At 41.6% G+C, this 20,002-nt stretch overlaps 1 protein-coding gene across 1 annotated transcript in view; it reads left to right on the forward strand.

The window, feature by feature from the left end:
* Xkr4 (XK related 4) overlaps positions 1 to 18,306 on the forward strand; it is a 352,079-nt gene extending 333,773 nt beyond the window's left edge. Inside the window, exon 3 of the mRNA XM_021222216.1 lies at positions 15,760 to 18,306. Within this exon, the coding sequence (XP_021077875.1) occupies positions 15,760 to 16,706 (947 nt within the window). The 3' untranslated portion in view covers positions 16,707 to 18,306. The remainder of the gene's footprint in view (positions 1 to 15,759) is intronic.
* The last annotated feature ends 1,696 nt before the right edge of the window (positions 18,307 to 20,002 follow it).

Raw genomic sequence — 20,002 nt, forward strand, 5'->3', positions numbered from 1 at the left:
AATTGAAAAACCTTTACACTTGCTGATGGCATGCATTTAATTTACTTCTGTCCTATTAGCAACATGTCTTCATCAGGGAATAAACGCACATTGGATTCCTGATGATTTGTGTTTTATACAATGTCCCCAAGGGCCAATTCATCCCCTGGGACACTAATAAACAGTCCCAGAGCCAGGTCATTTGTGTCTTTATTATAGGCAAGAATGGCACCCAAGCAATACTTCAATTTCGAACATCTCCAAATTCCATTCGGTTCAATCCGATGTAATTTATCAAGTAATTATCAGTGCACGAGGCATTTTCAGAGTCTCCCAAAGCACAGCAACAGACAAAGCCAATGCCTACCTTTGTGAATTCCACAAACAAGGAAGAATGATTAATAACTTGCAGCCTAATTTTAAGTATGCATGAAGACATAAAGGAACACCGAAGAGGGGTTCTAGTACCAGAAGCACGGGAAATGATGGATTTCTAGAGGAGATGGCCCATGATATATCACTGAGCAGTCAGCCAACATGTGGGAACAGGACGGAGGATTGGGAAATTGAAGTCTAGAGACCAACATCAGGGTGCAAATCTGAGTTTATTGCCCAGCCTAAAGTTTGAAGTGAAAGTGCAGGCCAAAAGAGTGCTTCAGAAAGTTTAGCACAGATAGAGGAAGAAGGTTTCCCTGAGCACCCCAGAGCCAGCACAGGCATCCAGTGTTAGTTGATTGCATAGGTAAGTATAAGGAATATGAGAAGTATAAGCAGCATGAACGTGAACCATCCAATTTGTTTGTGATTAGCATTGACGATATATAACAGTGGGACTAGAGGGTGACTCTAACAGGACATTAGCTTATTACACTGAATTTGTGGTGGTTCTCCAGCGTCTGCTCAGGCTTCTCTGTGGTTGTTCTGATATGCCTAACTAATGCCTATCTTACCTTAACAGACAAATTCATAAGACCAACAGCTTAACTGCAAGCTCATACAAGTTTAACCCTCAAACTTCATTATTTCCCTTTACGATTTGCTTTTCTCTTTTTTATGAGTATAAGTATAAAAAATTATTTTCCTATGCAAATTCTTCTAAAACATCCAGAATAAGAATTTGTTTAATTTTTTTTTACCTTTTAGCAACAAGTAAAGATCACATCATAAATAATGATTCTCCCAGAAAAGTCTATCTCAATGAAAAACAAAATGAAGCAAAAAAATCCATTTTCCTGAAAAAAAATCCATTTAGATGAGATACAAACAAATAACAAACAAATCTCAATGATGGTATTGTAATTAATTAGACTATAAGATGGGCTTAGTGATATAGCACACATGTACCCCAATACTCAGGAAGCAGAAGCATGAGAGTCCTGAGTTTGGGATGACATAAAAAGTTCAAGGCCAGCCTGAGTGACATGATGAGGTGGCTCATGTTTCCCAGAACTATAGGAAAGAATGACAGTGGCCAGGATACTGCATTAGACGACATCTCTGGATCTACTCTAACCATGAACTGTACCCAGCTGCTGTGCCCAGAAAGGCTACATTAAAACCCAAGCAAATATGCACCACTCATCGTGTTCTCCTTCAACAGATCTCTCAACCAAATCTAACAATATTTTGCAAGCCCTGGCAGTGTCCTGTGGCATCCTTTTTAATTCCTAGACAGCTTTCTTTACTTGCACCTTTAGCTCACTGCATGGCTGGCATGTGCTCTATCACAGATCTATGACCCCAGCCGTCTCACCATGTCACTCAGGCTGGCCTTGAACATTTTATGTTATCCAGGCTTGTCCCAAATTCAGGACACTTCTCAAGCTTCTGCTTCCTGAGTATTGGGGTTCATGTGTGCTGTACCACCAAGCCCAGCTTATAGGCTAATTTATTATTTTACCACCCTTGAGAGTTTTTGTTTCCTGTGTTTTAACAAATTTCTATTGCATTGGGGGTAAATTTATCCCAGTGTGTCTTAAATGTACAGATGTGTAGTGTATAAATCTAGTGAGTCAAATGGGCTCATTTGCCAGTAAGAGCAACATAGTATGAGTGGTTTGTCTCACCAGGCTCCCAGTATGGCTACCCAGAAGTGGCAGGATTGTTTGTTTCACTCTGTTATTCAGATTGTTGTTCACTCTGAATAACAGTGGCATAGACATCAGTGTTCACTCTGAATAACAGTGGCATGGACATCAGACCAAGACAGGTTTTTTGTTTTGGTTTGGTTTGGTTTTTTTTTTTTTTTTTTTTTTTTGCTTTTGCTTTGGTTGTTGTTGTTCTGTCAAGCATAAATGGTATCGTATGAGTTTCCACACAACTCTAGAGACAGGCACACAGATAAATCCCAGGGACTCTTGACAGAAGAGCAGCCAAGGAATGTTCCCCCAATTAAAAGTCAACCCCAAGGCTAATTGAGGTCAAACTATGATTCTTTTAATTAATGCATCAGTGATGAGAAGTGAGAGTGGTGTTCCCAAAGCTATAATGCAATAGCTCAGACACAGAAGAAAGGCCCACTGCCAAGGTCTCTTGTCTCTAGAAGCTATAGGAGGAGTTGCTGTTCTCCTAATCAACAGGAGTTCTCCAACCATGGGGTACAGGTCAGTCCGCAGAAGGGGTGTGTCAGTTCACACCAGCCTATATGCTCCACAAAAACCTGGCAGACAGCCAATGTTCCCCAGCTCCACAAGCACAGTAAGGCTTCTCTCTCTCTTATTTATTTTCCCCTTTTCTCTTTCTTTTGCTTATCATGTCCATAAATACCTATACTCTTCCCAAACTTTTAGTACCTGAGATCATTTCAATTTCTAGATATTCCTATATAGAATCTTGTTCAAAAAACTAAAAATCTTGTTAAAAAAAAAAAAAAACCTAAAAATTTTGCTTGCTCTACTCTAATGATAGGGACTATGATTAGGAATGAACTTTGCCATGATTATATATGGTGACTGCGTTAGCTTTGTGTTAGTATAAGAATATATAAAATAGTCAATGAGTGAAGAGAGGAAGTATACCATGCTTGGCAGTCTGGGGCTTCTTGTCCATAATCAATTAGTACTGCTGCTCTAGGCCAGTGGCCACATATCATGGCCAGGGCACATGTCAGCAAAACTACTCACTGTAAGAGACAGCTTTTTGGTGGTGGTGCTCTTATATCAGTCAGAGGCAGAACAGATGGCCGTCCTTTGTTCATCCTAGCTTCATTTCTGGCTTGGTGGCCAAAGCTGGTTTATGACTAGCGCTCATAAAAATCAAATTAAGTCAAATCAAAACAAATTCATGCAGTGCCGTAAAGGAGGAAGAAAGACACAGACCTGTTTCTGCCACGCCATGTGATGTGAGGACTTTAGGGTGGAGAAGAGTAGCCTGTTGTGAGTGGTCAGCCCCACCACCTGGGGCTCTGGTGAGGTCCCAGCCTAATCTGCCGCTGAGGGCCATGTCTGGGTCCATGGTTTCATGGAAGCAAGGGTCGATGTCAATATCCATCCCAGCAGCCACTGGGAATCACGTGGATGTCCAGGTGTTGTGCAGAACTGACCCTGCCCCTTGCCAGCTGCAGCACTCTGGATGTCAGGCCCTGTACCTTGCCTGGGCAACACAGTAGAGCTGGCATTGGTGGGCAGGGTGTGGGTGAGCCAGTTTGAGGATGAGAGCATAGGAGAGCTGGCCTCACCACTTGCCCCTCATCTGCTATGAGATGGCATGGGTGTGGCCGCGGGACTCTTCCCACCTTGCCACCTGTGGTAGATGGGAAAGCTGTCCCAGACCCTCACAGACTGCAGATCTGGAAAAGTGGGCCCCACACCTAACTGGGCAGCACAGTGGAGCTGGCTCAGGAGGCATGAGTGCAGATGAGCTGGCCCCTAAGGGCGTGAGAGCAGGAGAGCTGACCCTGACTCTTGCAAATGATGGCACTGGGAACCCTAGCTGGAACAGGGCTGGAGAGCTCTCCCTTGTGGTGTATACTATAGGGAAAGCCAGTTCAGCTACCACCTATGCTCAGATATAGATCCAGATCCAGGTCCAGATCCAGGACTCTGAGTTGGCCCACACCAAAATCCATATCATTTGCAACTGGCTGATCCAAAGCTGCAGGGTCTCCAATACAGAGGGCAACAACAGGATAGCTGAGATGAATTCTGGTGAGGATCAAATATAGATGGTGCCATAAAAATCAGACATCTCAAACCAGACTAAAGAACATGGATGTGTGGATAGAGGAATAATACTGTTAGACACACTGTGACATACTACAGCTTCCATGATGTTTTCTCTGTTTTGGCTTTGGTGGTGGTGGTGGTGGTGGTGATGGTATGGGGCAGTGGGGGGTGGGGTGGTTTATTTAGGGGGAGAGGTTGCAAGTGTAAAAGGGTAGATATGATGGAGATAATCAGGACTGGGGTACATGATGTGGAACTCACAAAGATTCAATAAAAGTGCAAAAAAAAAAAAAATACTGTGTAGCCAAAATTTATAAAATACAGAAAGGGGCCTGGAAACTCATCCAGTCCCACCTCTTCCAAGCTTCTACCACCCCTCAATTGCACTACCCTGAGGACCATGCCTTCTAACACTCAGCATTTTGAGAGACACTCCTGATACAGCTAAATGAAAGGCTTTCATTTCTCAAAAATAAGGCTGTGATAGGAAAGAGCCATTGAATTGGTCTCAATACTCCTCCATCTGGGACCCAGTTGTCACTTAGAAGTCTTGATCGCTCCCAGAGCGCCATACCCTGTAAGAAGGAGAGATGGGAAGAGTCCTTGACAGCTGTGATCATCTGTCATTTCAGAAGGAAAGCCTCACTCACAGCCAGGGATTTTCTACAAGAAATTTTACAGCCATGTTCAGTAACCCACATTGCTGGCAGGTTCCCTTCGATGCTATCATTTGAACAGGAGAGACAATGCTTCATAAAAACACTCCCACAGAGTCCCTTTTTCTTCATGCTGAGAGTTAAAAGTCTAATCTATTTGCAGGGGGTTAGGGCACAAACTAGCCTAGCAGCCAATGGGCAGAAGGGCCCATCCCTGTCTTTTAGGGGAGAAAGCCCAAGCATGTCTGGATAAAGGCAGATGCCCAGAGGGGGGAGGATTACAGCAGGATGTGACTAGAAGGTGTGAGGCCAGACAGGAACTTGCTATCTATGGTCGGTTAGAGTGGGAGAATGGGGCACTCAGTTCCAGGACAGTGGAAGAAGCCTTTCTTGGCATTACAGGAAGTGGAGATTGTATAAAGACTCCATAATCACTTGTTTTAAGGGGCCCTGAAGAGAGTCTTTAAAAATGTATAGCTAGGGAGAAACTTGTGTGAATACCATTTTGGACAGTTCAGTTTAACTATAAAGTCACATTTGAATCTAACAGGGACTCAGACTAAGGAAGAGGTAAGAGAGAATGCAGTGGGTTAATTCACCCAAAGCCTGCAGAATGAAATACATTCCATACCCAGCATGTTCTAATCCTTTATCCTGACCACCATCCGCTTGGCTCAGCAGCTGTGTGGAGAAGCAGTGTGACACACTCTTAGATAATATTCATCCTGTGGCCAGTTGCTCTGAAGGACTTTGTTCTGTGAAACTCTACATTCTCAAAAGTACTGTGTGTCTCCCAGAATCAGTATACATAATGTTATACAGTTGTATAAATGCTACATGACTTTCACACAGCCCTGAAACAAGAAAGCACTTGAGAAAATATGAGGAGAAGGGGGAAGTGGGGAGGGGGGGTGACTAGTGAGCAAACCATTCTAGAGCGAAAGCCATACGGTCACAACAGAGATACATTCTTTTTATTGATGGCATAAAATTTGAGGCACCCCCAAGGAGGCAGGTCACTAGAAAATAAAGGAGGAACAGGTGTCCAGCCTCCATCCCACCTGAAGAATCTCCTTCAGCTCTCTAACTCCATAGGACAGGGAAGTAGTTTGGCATCATGACACAGATATGGAAAACTGTGTCAACTTAAAAGCAAATTGCTCTTAACAAATATAAAGTATATGCCAGAAATTAGTTAGGGGAGAAAGCTCAGAAAATAAGCAATCAAAAACAGCCCAATGATGTTCTCTGCTGCAGGGACTTCAGCAGATTTGGGGCAGCCTTTCTCTTTTCTTCACTAATTCCCACCTCTGCATCCTTTACTGTCTCTCTCTGACTTCCAGCCTTAGGAGAGGCCTCTATTTTGACCCTCTTTTTATAAACCACACATGAAGTTGAACAGACACCCTTCTTTCTTGCATACAATTCTAGAAGGTCCTGAGGACCAGCTGTCCCTTTTACCTGGGCTTTTCTAAGTAACAGTCACCAAACTTCATGCTTCATACTTCTCTGAAAACACAGGCATGGCATGGTGTTAGATTTTCATTTCATGTGACAAATTCCTGAGGAAACAGCTTGAGGGAGGGAAGTAGGCCTTATTGTGGCTCATGATCTTAGGATTTTTCAGTCTATTGATGACAGAAGTTTTAAGTGTTATGGTAGAGAAGCTCATACTACATACAGCAGCCAGGGCATGAAGAAAGCAAGCAAGCAAGCAAACCTGTGTTGGCTGGCTTTTTCCTCCTCTTTTCTACCCCTGAGACCTGAGTTAATGGAATGGTATCCTCATCATCCAGGGTGGATGCTGCCCACTGTACATCATCTCTAGAAATGCCTCACAAATGCAAGGTGTGCTGTTGGGAACAAAATCAAGGGGGGCAGGGATAGCCCTGGGGAAAAGTGGGGAGGAAAATTATGCCACGTCCAGCCAGAGTCCCTGTGCTCTGGGCAGGCAGACACAGGGAGACTGCCAGGCGCTTTCCACTCAACCTGGGTGGACCTCTAAGCCTCTGACCCATGTGGCAGGGGTGGAGAAGGGGTAGCCTCCGACCGGGGTCCCTGGAACTACTTTGCTAAAGACACCAGGGTTACAGGAGAGAGGGAATAGGGGAAGAAGTTCCCAACACTGACCAGAGTGGGCAGCAGATTCTAGAAGGAGCAGAGACTCTATGGTTTAAGTGCTTTATTATAGAAATGCAGGGAGAAAGAGAGAAGGTAAAAAGAGAGAGAGAGAAAGAATAGAAAGAAAGAGAGAAGAGAGAGGAGAGGAGAAGACAAAGAGAAAGGGAAGAGAAGAGAAGTGAGAGAAGTGAAAGGTAAAGGAAAAAAAGAGTATGAGATCGAGGTGGGGCTGAACACCCCTTTTTATGGTCTTCACTGTTGCTAGGTAACTGGGGAGGAGTTTAGCCTGAAGGTCAGAAGCTTGGGCCATTGCTTACCTGACTACTGACCGTGCTTCTTTTGTGGGGGCTGTGGGAGGTGGTAACTTAGGCAGGGTCTGGAGTTCCAGGAGCATGAGAAAATGCCTATCCTGAAAGCTTTGTACTTTCCTATTATCACCTTGTTAAATGGGTGAATTGATACCCTATTTGCAACTCCCTGGCATGCTCTAAACATGGCAAAGAAATTGGCTACCATTCTGATTCTGGACACTTATTCTGTGACCTGCTACAATTAGACCATGCATTTCAATTCAAATTGAACATTTTTCCTCAGAAAAAAAAATCAGGGAGATATTTTCATAAATCAGAGAGCACAAAGAAAAGAAAGATTTCTTCCCTGTGCCCTGTGATTCTGATCCATTTCATGAAAAGAATTCCAAACAGGAACCTTTGGCCACATAGAAACATGGCAGCTATTGTCTGAGACTAGCAAACAGAGATGACCCATTAGATGCCAGATGCCTAAGAAGGCAGCATTAATTACTGGACTTCTAGAGTCATCAACAGTTTACATGTGGACAGTCCATGAGTCTTGATTATGGGAGTGTCAAGAAATCTTTGCCATTATTAGATCTTAACTACTCCAACCTGTGTGCAGTGACTGATTCAGACTCCTTGCTATTATCAGGAACTCTGAGAAGTCAGTTAGCCTGTCTTTGGTTCTCAGTTTTCTTATTTACCAAATAATATTTGCTTCTGAAAGTTAACCTAGGACTTACACTGCACAAAAATTTAGGCAGGCCTCATACTCACACCTGAGCATGTACACAGAGCAACAAATGTTCATTCCTTGTCTGTGACCATGAGCTGCAAACACTCTGGGGAAGCTGTAAAGTTTCTTACCAAGCGTCAGTGCTAGGATCCTCTGCAATGGTGCAGTGAGTTAGTTTGGCCATGCCATAAAAAGAAGAGCATATTCAGAGCTTGTAATTGATTTTGTGAAACATCAATACTGTTATTATCCTCTGTCATTATGCTTAAAACTTTTCAGAGCATCATCTTTCAAAGTGCTTTGGATTTGTTTGTTTGCTTGCTTGCTTGCTTGCTTGCTTGCTTGTTTATTACTACCTACAGCCAATTTCTAAATCAGCCGATGGCCAGATGATTGACACCTCAGCTTTTGGCTTCCCTGGTACTTGAGAAGGTTAGGTACTCTTTTCCCTGGGAAAAGGAGAGAGACAGGTCCGTTCCTCTAATTGAAGACTCAAAGATTAAAGCACTTAATTCAATTCCATTGAACCTCCTACATCCAGGGAATTAGGCTATCCCTCTTATGAAACAGTCTCTGGAGAATCCCATGAAGCTAGAAGATTGTGGTTTCCAGATCACTAACAAAGTAACATATTTTCTTCCATAGTGTTTGGGAAGTGTGCAACCCTAACTGAAATTGCACAGAACAGTATATCAGTGCAAAGAAGAATGATGCAAACCTTCTGCACATTGCAGGTCTTCCATGGTTCTGGCTTTGCATTTGGAGCATGCTTTCTTTGCCTTCCTAGCTTGCCCCTTCCAATTCTTATGTGCCAGACACTGTGTAATGCATTAGGTGCTATAGAATTAGTAAGCAAGATGGTGTTATATTTTCCGAAAGCTTCCTCTAACAAAAAACATAATGATTAAAAAAATGCATCAAAACATTATAAACTGGACAAAGTGCTCTGCATAAGACCTGAAGATGGAAATGCATCTATGAAAGAGCCAATTTATATTTAAAAGTTAGAAATGGCTCCTTCATAGACTAGAAACTACAGAATCAGGGGACATTTCATTACATTCCCAAGTGTTCCAGCTCTGTATTTATTAATTCCAAGAGGAAATATTTAAGTAAAGATGATAGGTCTTTTGTCTGCACAACTCCATCCCTATGAGCCACAGTTTAAGCTATCATCTTTTCAAATCCTAATATAAATATTTTCCTGCACTGCTCGTTAGAGATGCATGTAGATAAAAATCATGGGAAGATTGTATGAGCACAGGTTACTTGGGCTACAAAGCAAAGGTTTACAGTGTTGTGTAAATTTGATGGGAAACCTTGAGAGCAGATAAGGATTTGAAGCAAAGCTATGCAATAGAGTTGGACCATAGGAGGAAAAATGGCTACAGAAAACTCTCTTCGTTCATTTTCTCCTGCTGTAGCAATATGCCCGAAGCTGCATACGTTACAAAAAGTAGAGATATGTTTTGTTTTGGTTATGGGGTTCAAGAGGAGCAAGATGGAAGCATCTACTTTCTGGCATGGACTGGCAGATCACTTTTCAGTGTAAGAGTCCTAAGAAGGGGGCAGTCAGGAGATAAGAAGATTAAAAAAAAAAAATAGAAGATAGGAAAGCTGGTTTGGGAGGTATTGCACAAGTTATGCCAAGCAAGCTCATTAAGAAATACTGGAGGGGGCTGGAGAGATGGCTCAGCCGTTAAAGGCTAGGCTTACAACCATAAAATATAAGAAATACTGGAGAGATGGCTCAGAGGTTAAAAGCACTGACTGCTCTTCCAGAGGTCCTGAGTTGAATTCCCAGAAACCACATAGTGACTCACAACCATCTGCAATGGGGTTTGATGCCCTCTTCTGGTGTGTCTGNAGAGAGCAATGGTGTACTCATACACATAAAATAAACAAATAAATCATTTTTAAAGATACATAAAAAAATGAAGTACAGCATCTTATATACATTTTTTTTCCTGAAAAGGAAAGTGGAAGATCAGAGCTAATCAAACAATGTTACACAAAAGGGATGCAAAGTGTCTTAAGCACATTACAGACTGAGCAAACAGTGGCCTGGACTGATAACTGTAGCCCCATACAGATGGGATGAGTTGGGTTCTCTTGTTCTGAAGCCACAGTTCACCGTGCAAGGCCGTCAGCTGGCTTTGTCGATATTTTTCCTAGTTTTAGTGAAGGACCTATGTTCCTTCCCCAAACATCAGGGCCTGAGGGGGATGAGGAGATTTAGACCAGCCCAGCCTTCAGCAGCTTTCTTCTGGAAAGAGCCTAAAGGCAGATGGCATCACAGTGGCAGGTATATGCATGTTCATAAAAAAAGGCATTGGGGGAAGCTCTAGAATCACAATAGTTCATTCTGGTGGAAGAGACCAACACATCCCTAAGAAAGGTGACTAATCTATTTGTGAAACTAGAACCCTCACTACCTCCACACCAGACCCCACCTCTCTTTCCACCATGCCAGTAGCAACACACAGGGAACTAAGGTTCAAACACACAAGCTTCAAGGGTCAAACTACAACCAACCATTTGACAGATTTTTAGAAAATTACATTTTAAAATTTTTTAAGTTTAAGAGCAATTTTGAGGTCAGGAATGGACACCAGTAAAACTTCACTAATAGAATCATTTATTTTTAAACCATTCAATCCCAAGTTCAGCCCAAGACAGGAGGAAAGAATATTAGGAATATAATCAAAGAAAGGAGGAAAAGAAAAGATGGGAGAGAAGAGAGGAGAAGAGAAGAGAAGAGAAGAGAAGAGAAGAGAAGAGAAGAGAAGAGAAGAGAAGAGAAGAGAAGAGAAGAGAAGAGAAGAGAAGGAAAAAAGATAAAGAATAAAGACATCATAAGAAGGAAAGGTGAAGAGGGAAGGGATGACCAATTGCTGTGCACTTAGAGTTCCTGTCAAGGAAAACATCAACTCACTGAGTCACTAGTTCAAGAGTGCTTGGTGGGGATGGGAGCTCACTGAGCTACTAGTTCCCTTAGTGTTATACACATACATTTGAAAACTCATTTAAACTCTACAGACTTCTTGAAAAATTTCCAGGAACTCGCCTGTGGCTTACTAAACCTTACCCGTAGTATTAAATTGGAGGCCCCAAACAAACCTTCTCTTAGCCTGGAGAACACTTGGAATGCAGTATTTCCAAGGATGTTTTATTCTTTACAACTCTAATCTAAAGGAAAGGATTATTTATCATCCCTCTATCAACTGTGTCTCATCAATCTTTCTGGCTTTCCATCTCTTTACCAACTTTCAATGATAGAGTTAACTGTCACTCCAACCTCATGGCCATTTTACTCACAGTCAGACCAATTGCAGTAAGAAGCAAAGCTCCCAGATCAGGTGGACACAGCCTGACTGGATGCTGAGAAGCACACCAGAACATGTGGATTTGGGTGGATTTGCAACGTGACATTTCACTCGGGCTATACTTAAACCCCGTTCTTAGAACTGCGGCAGCCACCCTAATCATGTCCTCTCTTGTTCTGAGAAATAATGTTGGATGAACAGCAGGGAGGATAAAGGGGAAATCTTGTGTTTCCAAGAAGAAGTGAAGGTTTATTTGGGGCCTCAAATAAAAAGACATGGCTCTGGAGCTCAAAAAAGAAAGGTGGTCAGGATGGATGTTAGATTTGAGGCATGGCAGGATTTGGAATGATGGGAAATAGGCTGGGAAATGAAAAGACCCGGGACTGCATCCCAAGAGATGTGAGTAGCTCAAAGACCGGCAGACAAAAACAGGAAGCATATCTGAAATAAAGAAGTAGGTATCCTGTGATGATGGTGGTTCTTAAGCAAGAGGAGGCCCAGGCATGGAGCTTGTAGAGACGCGAATGGAAGAAGAGTGTACAGAGAAAGGTGGATGTAACAAACAAGGTCTATTTGTAAGAAAGCCGGAGTTAGCTTTGAGGTAGATTAAGATGGGGAGATAATCATTTAATGTCTTCTCTACAAAATGAGATCTGTCGATGAGTTAGGTAAACTGAGAGGTCTTATGTCAAGATTAACAGAGTAAGGAATAGCTTAGCCCCCTTAAGTTCCCTCTGGCTATTTTTTAACCATGAGAATAAAATTTTCATAAGGGATATATGTCATTCCTTACATTAAATGAAATACGCAGAGGCTGTAGAAAGAATCTTTATATTTTAGTATTTAATGTGGAGAATTATATTGTTAGGTGTCATTTATGTATTCCTGCCTGGGCTGTATAACCCAAATAAATCATAAGGACAGAAAAATAAATAAACTTCAAGTGAGGAAAACTGATTTCCTTTTGTGGAGTCTTGTGCTCTTCAGAATATACAAGTGTCATGATAAAGCAAAGAAAGCCTGGAGAAACAGTCCATATTAAAGAAAACTAAACTCAGGAGCTACTCAGTGTAAAGCCCTATTCTAGATTCAGCCCTGCACTGTGCAACAGCTCTGGACTGGACATCATTAAGGTCATTTGACAAAGGTGGAAAATGGATGGTAGGTTAGTAAAATGTGTTATGTTTATAGAAAATTGGCTTAAGGTGATAGTTTTACTGTGATTGTAGAAGAAAATATGCCTACTGTATAAGAACGCGCTGATGTGCTTTAAGGTACAGAGTTTTACCACCCATGAAATTTAGGGGAGGATGCAGGGCATCTGCTTTTAGTATTGCGAACAACCAAGCTGATGTAATTTGCATTAAGAGCTTATACTGTAAGCACTCGATAGCAGGTGTGAATTTATATCTGATCTATTATAATTTGTAAGAAATGAAACTGGGTTATTGAAGATAGATTTAGAAAATGAAATTAACAGCACTAGGGAGCTTAAATGAAGAAATGTGAATATATTTATGCATAGACATATATATATATATATATATATATATATATATATACATACATACATATATACATATGAATGTGACAATAATAATAAAGGCTGTCAACTTGAGAGTGAGGAAGCCATGAGAGGGGCTCAAGGGACCATAGCTGGGAGGGGCTGAAGGGAGGAAAGGGAAGAGGGAATTCTATTTTAACTGAAAACACAGTTTTTATGAAAAGAAAAAATAATGAATTAATCAATTAGAAAAATGAAAAGGAGAATCCACTCGTGGTTACAAGGGTCAAGGCTAGCATGAATGTTTCTGCAATGTAGATCCTCTTAATTATAAGTCATATGTGCAGAGAGCAAAGCAAGTCAAAGCTCTGCTCTTTGAACTCCCAGCCTGTCATTCTCAAGTCTCAGTTTGTCACACAGGCAGAATTGCTCATGAAGAGTACAGGAAAATTTGGAAGCAATTAATTTTCTATATTTCTACATTTGACAGCAGGCAACTTTGTGGCGCTGTGTGCTTACAGCTACTACAAGTTGAGAATTTATCTAAATAGTTAATAATAATAATTAATAATAATAATTAATAATAATAATTGGGACCAGAAGTATTTCAAATTTTGGATTACTGTACAGAAATTCATGTTTATACATTCTTAAACATGAGGTTCAAGTCAAAACCAAATTTACTTCTTTCATATACGCCTTGCACACATGCTCTAAAACTCATTTAACATAATATTTTTGGTGCAACTGCATTTGTCAGTGACCCATCCCATGACACCAGGCGGGACGCTTTCTACCTGCAGTGTCAGATAAACACAGCAAAACTTGGGGATTTAGGAGCTGTTATGATTTTTTTTTCTTTTGCATTAGGGAAGTTCAGTCTGCTTCTGAGTTTTAGAAAATAGACATGACTAACAACGAACGTCTCTGGTCAGGTCAAAGGGTGCTTTGGTTTACAGAAGCCCAACCATAAGCAGTTGTCTTTCCCAGACGTTCTGCACTTGAGCACTTCCTGAAGAAAGCTAGCCTCTGGAAAGAGAAGAGATGTCATAGCATCTCAAAGACGCAGGCACTACCTTGAAAACAGAGCACAACCCATTCAAGAGATGGCTTGCTGCACACTGTAACCCCACTGCTCAGGAATAAGCATGAGGATTTGGAGTCCATGCTAGACTATGTGTGGCCATCTCAAAAATACGTGATTCAGGATGTGACTCTGCAAATGGTACAGATGAGGAGAGAAGATGAGCAGCTCCTAGCCTGTGCAGTACAGACATTGAAATTAAAAGGGCACAATCTTTGATCTTTGGTCATAAATATGTTGGTCACATGTATGATCTTGACACCTTTTATTTCCCATCCTCTGACTTTTTCTCTTTTCTTTCTCTTTCTTCTCTTTTCATTCCTGAATTTTATGTAATTGATGTTTTCCAGTACATAGAAATGGAGTTACCATAAACTCCTTTCCGTGATGATCTCTGGCCATCCATAACTGAGTAAGATGTCTAGCAATTAGCAATGTGTGTGCTGGTTAGAAAAAATTCTGAATGTCCCAGTGCCCACAAAAAAAAAAAAATCCACAGATTTTCTGCTTGATTCACTGGAGAAGGGTGAGAAGTGACTACTGGAAACTATTTTTAATAAATATTTGGGGGCATTCACCTTGATCAAAGAGGATTGGTGAGAAGTAACTGGAAGAGTTTGGTGGTTATATTTTTTTCTGTGAATTTTAATCTTTTTCATCATAGTTGCTTTTTAAAATTCATTTCTCATGAGTAGGAGAAAGTGAGGTTTTTTCAATAACGGTATTTTTTAAAGTTCCAATTCCATATACCTTCTATTGTTTCCAAAGAAGACCAAAAGCAGTTGTGCAACCCACCTACGATGAATGACAGGTCTGTTGAAGGAAAAAACAGATGAGCTTTACGAGTCATGAGACCTCCTGAGTCTTAGGAACCCTTGTCATTGCTCCTGAAGCAAGCTAGCTAGCACACAAATTGACAAAGCACAATTCTCCAAAAGAAGTTTCTGTTGAGAGGCTTCATGTTTTATGGTTAACTGTCTATATATGGACCACACACATGAACTCTGAGACACGGTGGGCAAAGCCAGAGTGTAGGGAATCAGTGGAATGATCCTGCTTTATCAGAGATTTCTAGCTAAGTGATGATAAATTATGGGAAGTGGCTAAAAAAGTGATTTCCATATGATTTTTATTTTACAAAAAAAGCTAAGAGGGAAATGACAGCGAACAGATATTTCTTCATCTAAGGAGAAGGCAGTAAGCAGGTGCAAAATCTGACAGGAGAATACTGAAATGCTATTAAGGGGAATGGCACAGCAGGTGTTTCAAGAAATAAGGGCAAACTTGCTCCATGGACTCTGGTCTTTATCACAAAGGAGTATGCTGCCTTTGGGGAACAAGACACATCATTCTTGCTTGGAGGAAAGAAGACAGACCGGCTGCTAGTCTGTCTGGCATCTTCCATCACTGTCCCTGTCAAAAACAGAAAGACTCTCCAAGCTGATAGGAAGCCTTGGAGATAGGCACCTTTAAACCAAAACCCTGGTTTCAAATGCCAGCCACAGTCATGCATGAAGACAATATTTTCTCAAGTTGAAACAACAGCCAGTTCTCAACCCCAAGCCTATGGTATTTTTCCTGCTAAACAAACCAGGGCCCTTGGTCAACTTACAAAACACATGGAAAGCTAGTCCCACCACATTTCTAGATCTTAAAACACTGCATGGGCTTTGTGTTCCCATTAACTCAGGCTTTTTGGAGTGTTTGTTGCTTCACAGAGGATGGCTACTGGGATTTCCATAGGGTTGTTTAGTCATGTTAAAACTTGAGGAAATGAATGGACTCTGCTGAGGTTTAGCTAGCCTGTCCCAAGACACCATGGCCATGTGAGTTGACCTCCCACACCATCACTGTCTCTCACTTTTGACCAATTTCTTCCTGTTTGCCTTTGTAGGTTTCACAGCAGCAGCCTCCCTTGTGTCCTTGGCTTGGGCCCTAGCCTCCTACCAGAAGGCTCTTCGGGACTCCCGAGATGACAAAAAGCCCATCAGCTACATGGCTGTCATCATCCAGTTCTGCTGGCATTTCTTCACCATCGCTGCCAGGGTCATCACATTCGCCCTCTTTGCCTCGGTTTTCCAGCTGTATTTTGGGATATTTATTGTCCTCCATTGGTGCATCATGACTTTCTGGATTGTCCACTGTGAGACAGAATTCTGTATCACCAAATGGGAAGAGATTGTGTTTGACATGGTGGTGGGCATCATCTACATCTTCAGTTGGTTCAATGTCAAGGAAGGCAGGACACGCTGCAGGCTATTCATTTACTATTTTGTAATCCTTTTGGAAAATACAGCCTTGAGTGCACTCTGGTACCTCTACAAAGCTCCCCAGATTGCAGATGCATTTGCCATCCCTGCGTTGTGCGTGGTTTTCAGCAGCTTTTTAACAGGTGTTGTTTTTATGCTGATGTACTATGCCTTCTTCCATCCCAATGGGCCCAGATTTGGGCAGTCACCAAGTTGTGCTTGTGATGACCCTGCCACTGCCTTCTCTCTGCCTCCAGAAGTGGCCACAAGCACACTACGGTCCATCTCCAACAACCGCAGTGTTGCCAGTGACCGTGATCAGAAATTTGCAGAGCGGGATGGATGTGTACCTGTGTTTCAAGTGAGACCAACTGCACCACCCACCCCATCATCTCGACCACCACGGATTGAAGAATCAGTCATTAAAATTGACCTGTTCAGGAATAGATATCCAGCATGGGAGAGACATGTGTTGGACCGAAGCCTGAGAAAGGCCATTTTAGCCTTTGAATGTTCCCCATCTCCTCCAAGGCTGCAGTACAAAGATGATGCCCTTATTCAGGAGAGGCTGGAATATGAAACCACTTTATAAAACATAAGAAGTCGCAATGTCCACATGAAGGGGTAACAGCAGGGCTGTGGCAATAATGACACCTTATCCAAGAGTAGGGCAACAAGCTGTATGTTCTTAGTCCAAACATTGTCATGGTATGGTTTGATCTTTCATCAGCTGACTGCCTGCTGCTGGTGTCCATTCAAGCCAGTAGTGCTGAGAGTCTCTTACTCTATCTGAAGGGCACTGTCAGCTTAAGATGACTGTTGCTACAAACTCCTCCAGCACAGGCTTGGGGCACATTCACTGGAGGATAACATTATTGTGAAAAATGTTGCCTCTAATCATTAGGGTATTTTGATGGGTTTTACTAAGTTTTGCATTAATATGTTCACACACCACCACCACCACCACCACCACCACCCCTCTATCAAAGGAGTTAAGGTGGGGCTGGAGAGATGACTCGGTAGTTAAGAGCACAGACCGCTCTTGCAAAGGACCCAGGCTTGAGCCCCAGCATCCATTTGGTAGTTCACTGTAACTCTTATTCCAGAAGATCTGATGTCCATTTTTGGCCTCCTCAAGCACGCCACACACATGGTGCATAGACATATATGCAGGCAAAATACCCACACACATAAAATAAAAATAAATCTCAAAGAAAAAAAGCTTAGGTGATTTCCTTGATGCAAAGCTCACAACATACTCCAGGAAGGAAGCAGCACACTTGGAACAATTCTATAAACCGTTCTCTCCTTTGCAGACCAGTAGCCTCAATGAAGTGGACAGCAAGACTCAAGTGTTTACACTCGTGCTAACTAGCTTTGATGGGGGAATGATTCTTTTTCTACATATTTCAGGATTTGTTTTTACTTTTAGGTTTCGCAGATGAGAACATTCTTTATGACAGAAATCCTATGCAGCACATGTATGGCTTTTGATGAGACCAAGGAGCTCAATATCCGTAATGTAAATTAAATGCTAATCACAATTCAGTATTCAGTTGCAAAGATACAATTTATATACAAAGAGCCGTCGGGGAAGGGACAGAGTGAGATTCAGATTCTCAGGTGTGTGCATCTCATATTGGAATGCACCCACAGAGCCACGGGAGAGGAAAAGGGGTTGTTTCAAGGTCCGTGTCCCTGTCTGTTTCCAGATCTGTTTCTAGGTGCAGAATGACATGGGTCAGCAGGTATGATTCCGGAAACCACATGCCACATCTTTCTAGTGCCAAACTTTGTCCAATTACAGAACTGATACGGAATCCCCAAAAATCTGAGAATAAGTGGTTTCCCCAAACAGACAAAAGAAGAATTATTAGGTTCCCTGATGTGTACAGACTTACCCTCTTCCCATCCAAAGTCAAAATGATGTGTCTACTAGAGACTTTGGGACACAATTTAGCAAGTGAGAGCATACAGATGCGATGTGTATGCCATTAACAAACTGCCTGGACTGCTTGAGGGCTTACCACTCCATCAGCTAAGATTTGTATTTGAATCATCTGTAAAGTCGTGCTCTTACAAGCTTCTGAGTTTTAAATACCTCCATACAGCAAGTAAACATTCCCGCTTTCTGTTTTCGGTGTCCTTGGTCATGGTGCTTTTTGTTGCATTAAAAGTGCCGGTCAAACTTTGATAGTATTTTTTTATAGTTGGTGCAGAGTGGAATAACTCATGGATTATTTCAATATTTTTGTAATAAAAATATAGGGTGTACATATAGGCATCATTGCTTTTTTTATAGACTTGGAATTATTTAAAATACATTAAATGTCATATTCACTTGGGATGTCAGAATCCAGTCTACAAATCCATCAGGCTGCCTCAGCAGGTGGAAAAACACTTGTCTCTGGCAAGATCACCTTACATTTAGCAATTTGATGGCCCTGAGAATCTGAGCAGGGGTGCTATGAGAGTATCAAGTGAAGAGGGAAGTAGCCTATACTAGAAAAGGGCTTGTGATGACTGGCCAATGTCTCCCAGGAAATCAAATATGTGATTTCTTTCATCCATCCATTAGAACAACCTGACCACAGTGGAAGATGTCTTAAACTTCCTTGCCTGGTTTTATACTATCCCAGCGGATATAGTAAAGATTTGACAAGTCATTAAAAAAAAGATGGAAGAAAGTCCGTTTCACTTAAGTATTCACTTAAAATCGTTAAGATCTAGAGCCACCACCTGAAATGGATATGATATCCAAAGACTGGGGTCCCCAAAGTAACATCTGCTGGAAGAGACAGAGGGCTCAACCTGGGACTTCTTTGGTACAAAGCCCCAAAACAATTTTTTAAGACAGACTATTTTTATCAGACATATTTCGTAATACTCCAAGATGTGACCCTTCAAACAAGATTTCCACTACAATACTCTAATCTTTTGTTCGAATGAAAAAAAATAGCACCTTGCCACAGTAAAGCTCCAAGAAAACACTTGGCTTCTAGCAAATGGTGAACACATTCCATTCCAGTGCTGAAGAGAATCACAATAATTTGGGCAGATACTTGGCTGGTATGCAGAACCATGAGTTATTAACTTCATTAGTTCCAAGACAAATTTTAGCTGATGAACTCTGAAGACTCGCCCTCCCAGGTGGACCACAGCTTCTGATTCTGTGAGTGAATAACAGTTCCAATGTAATAGTGTCCAGCCAAACAGTCCAACAGGATCCTCTACTCTCCTTTCATGTAAGTTGTAAGTTACTTCTCAACTTGACCTCATATGTAACATACTAAGGGTTAAAACAGCCATGGTACAAATAGAAGGTAATGTGCTTGGCTCGTCCTGGTAATATAAATAATCAAATAAATGTAAAAATCCTGATTTTCCAGCTATTTCCCAAATAATGAAAATATTCTTGGTCCTGAATTATGAGAAAATTATGATGTTTTAATGGATGATAAATTCTTGTTAAGGAAACGAGTTATTGGCCATGTTACAGTTGTGACTTTCAAATGTATGAAAAGCAAACAACAATCATAGCATTGCTCCAGCAGGACTTAATGTTGCTCTGATAATTCAGAAAGCACTGGCTGTCATCAGCCTGCTGTACAATGTAAACACAGACACTGGAGTTAGAAGGCAGGATACAATGAGGCACTGATAATGCACAAAGAAACAAATTTCATTCTTCCCCAAATCTTATTTTCATCTGACATGAAGCTCTGCACAAAATAGCTGAAAATAATCCAAAATGGTGAGCAATGGCTAGCATACAAATAGAAATAAGGGTCTCTTTTTTTTTTTTTTTTTTTTAAGATTTATTTATTTATTTATTATATGTAAGTACACTGTAGCTGTCTTCAGACGCACCAGAAGAGGGCATCAGAT

This window comes from Mus pahari, chromosome 22, assembly GCF_900095145.1.
Source record: "Mus pahari chromosome 22, PAHARI_EIJ_v1.1, whole genome shotgun sequence".
In the NCBI taxonomy this organism is placed as follows: Eukaryota; Metazoa; Chordata; class Mammalia; order Rodentia; family Muridae; genus Mus; species Mus pahari.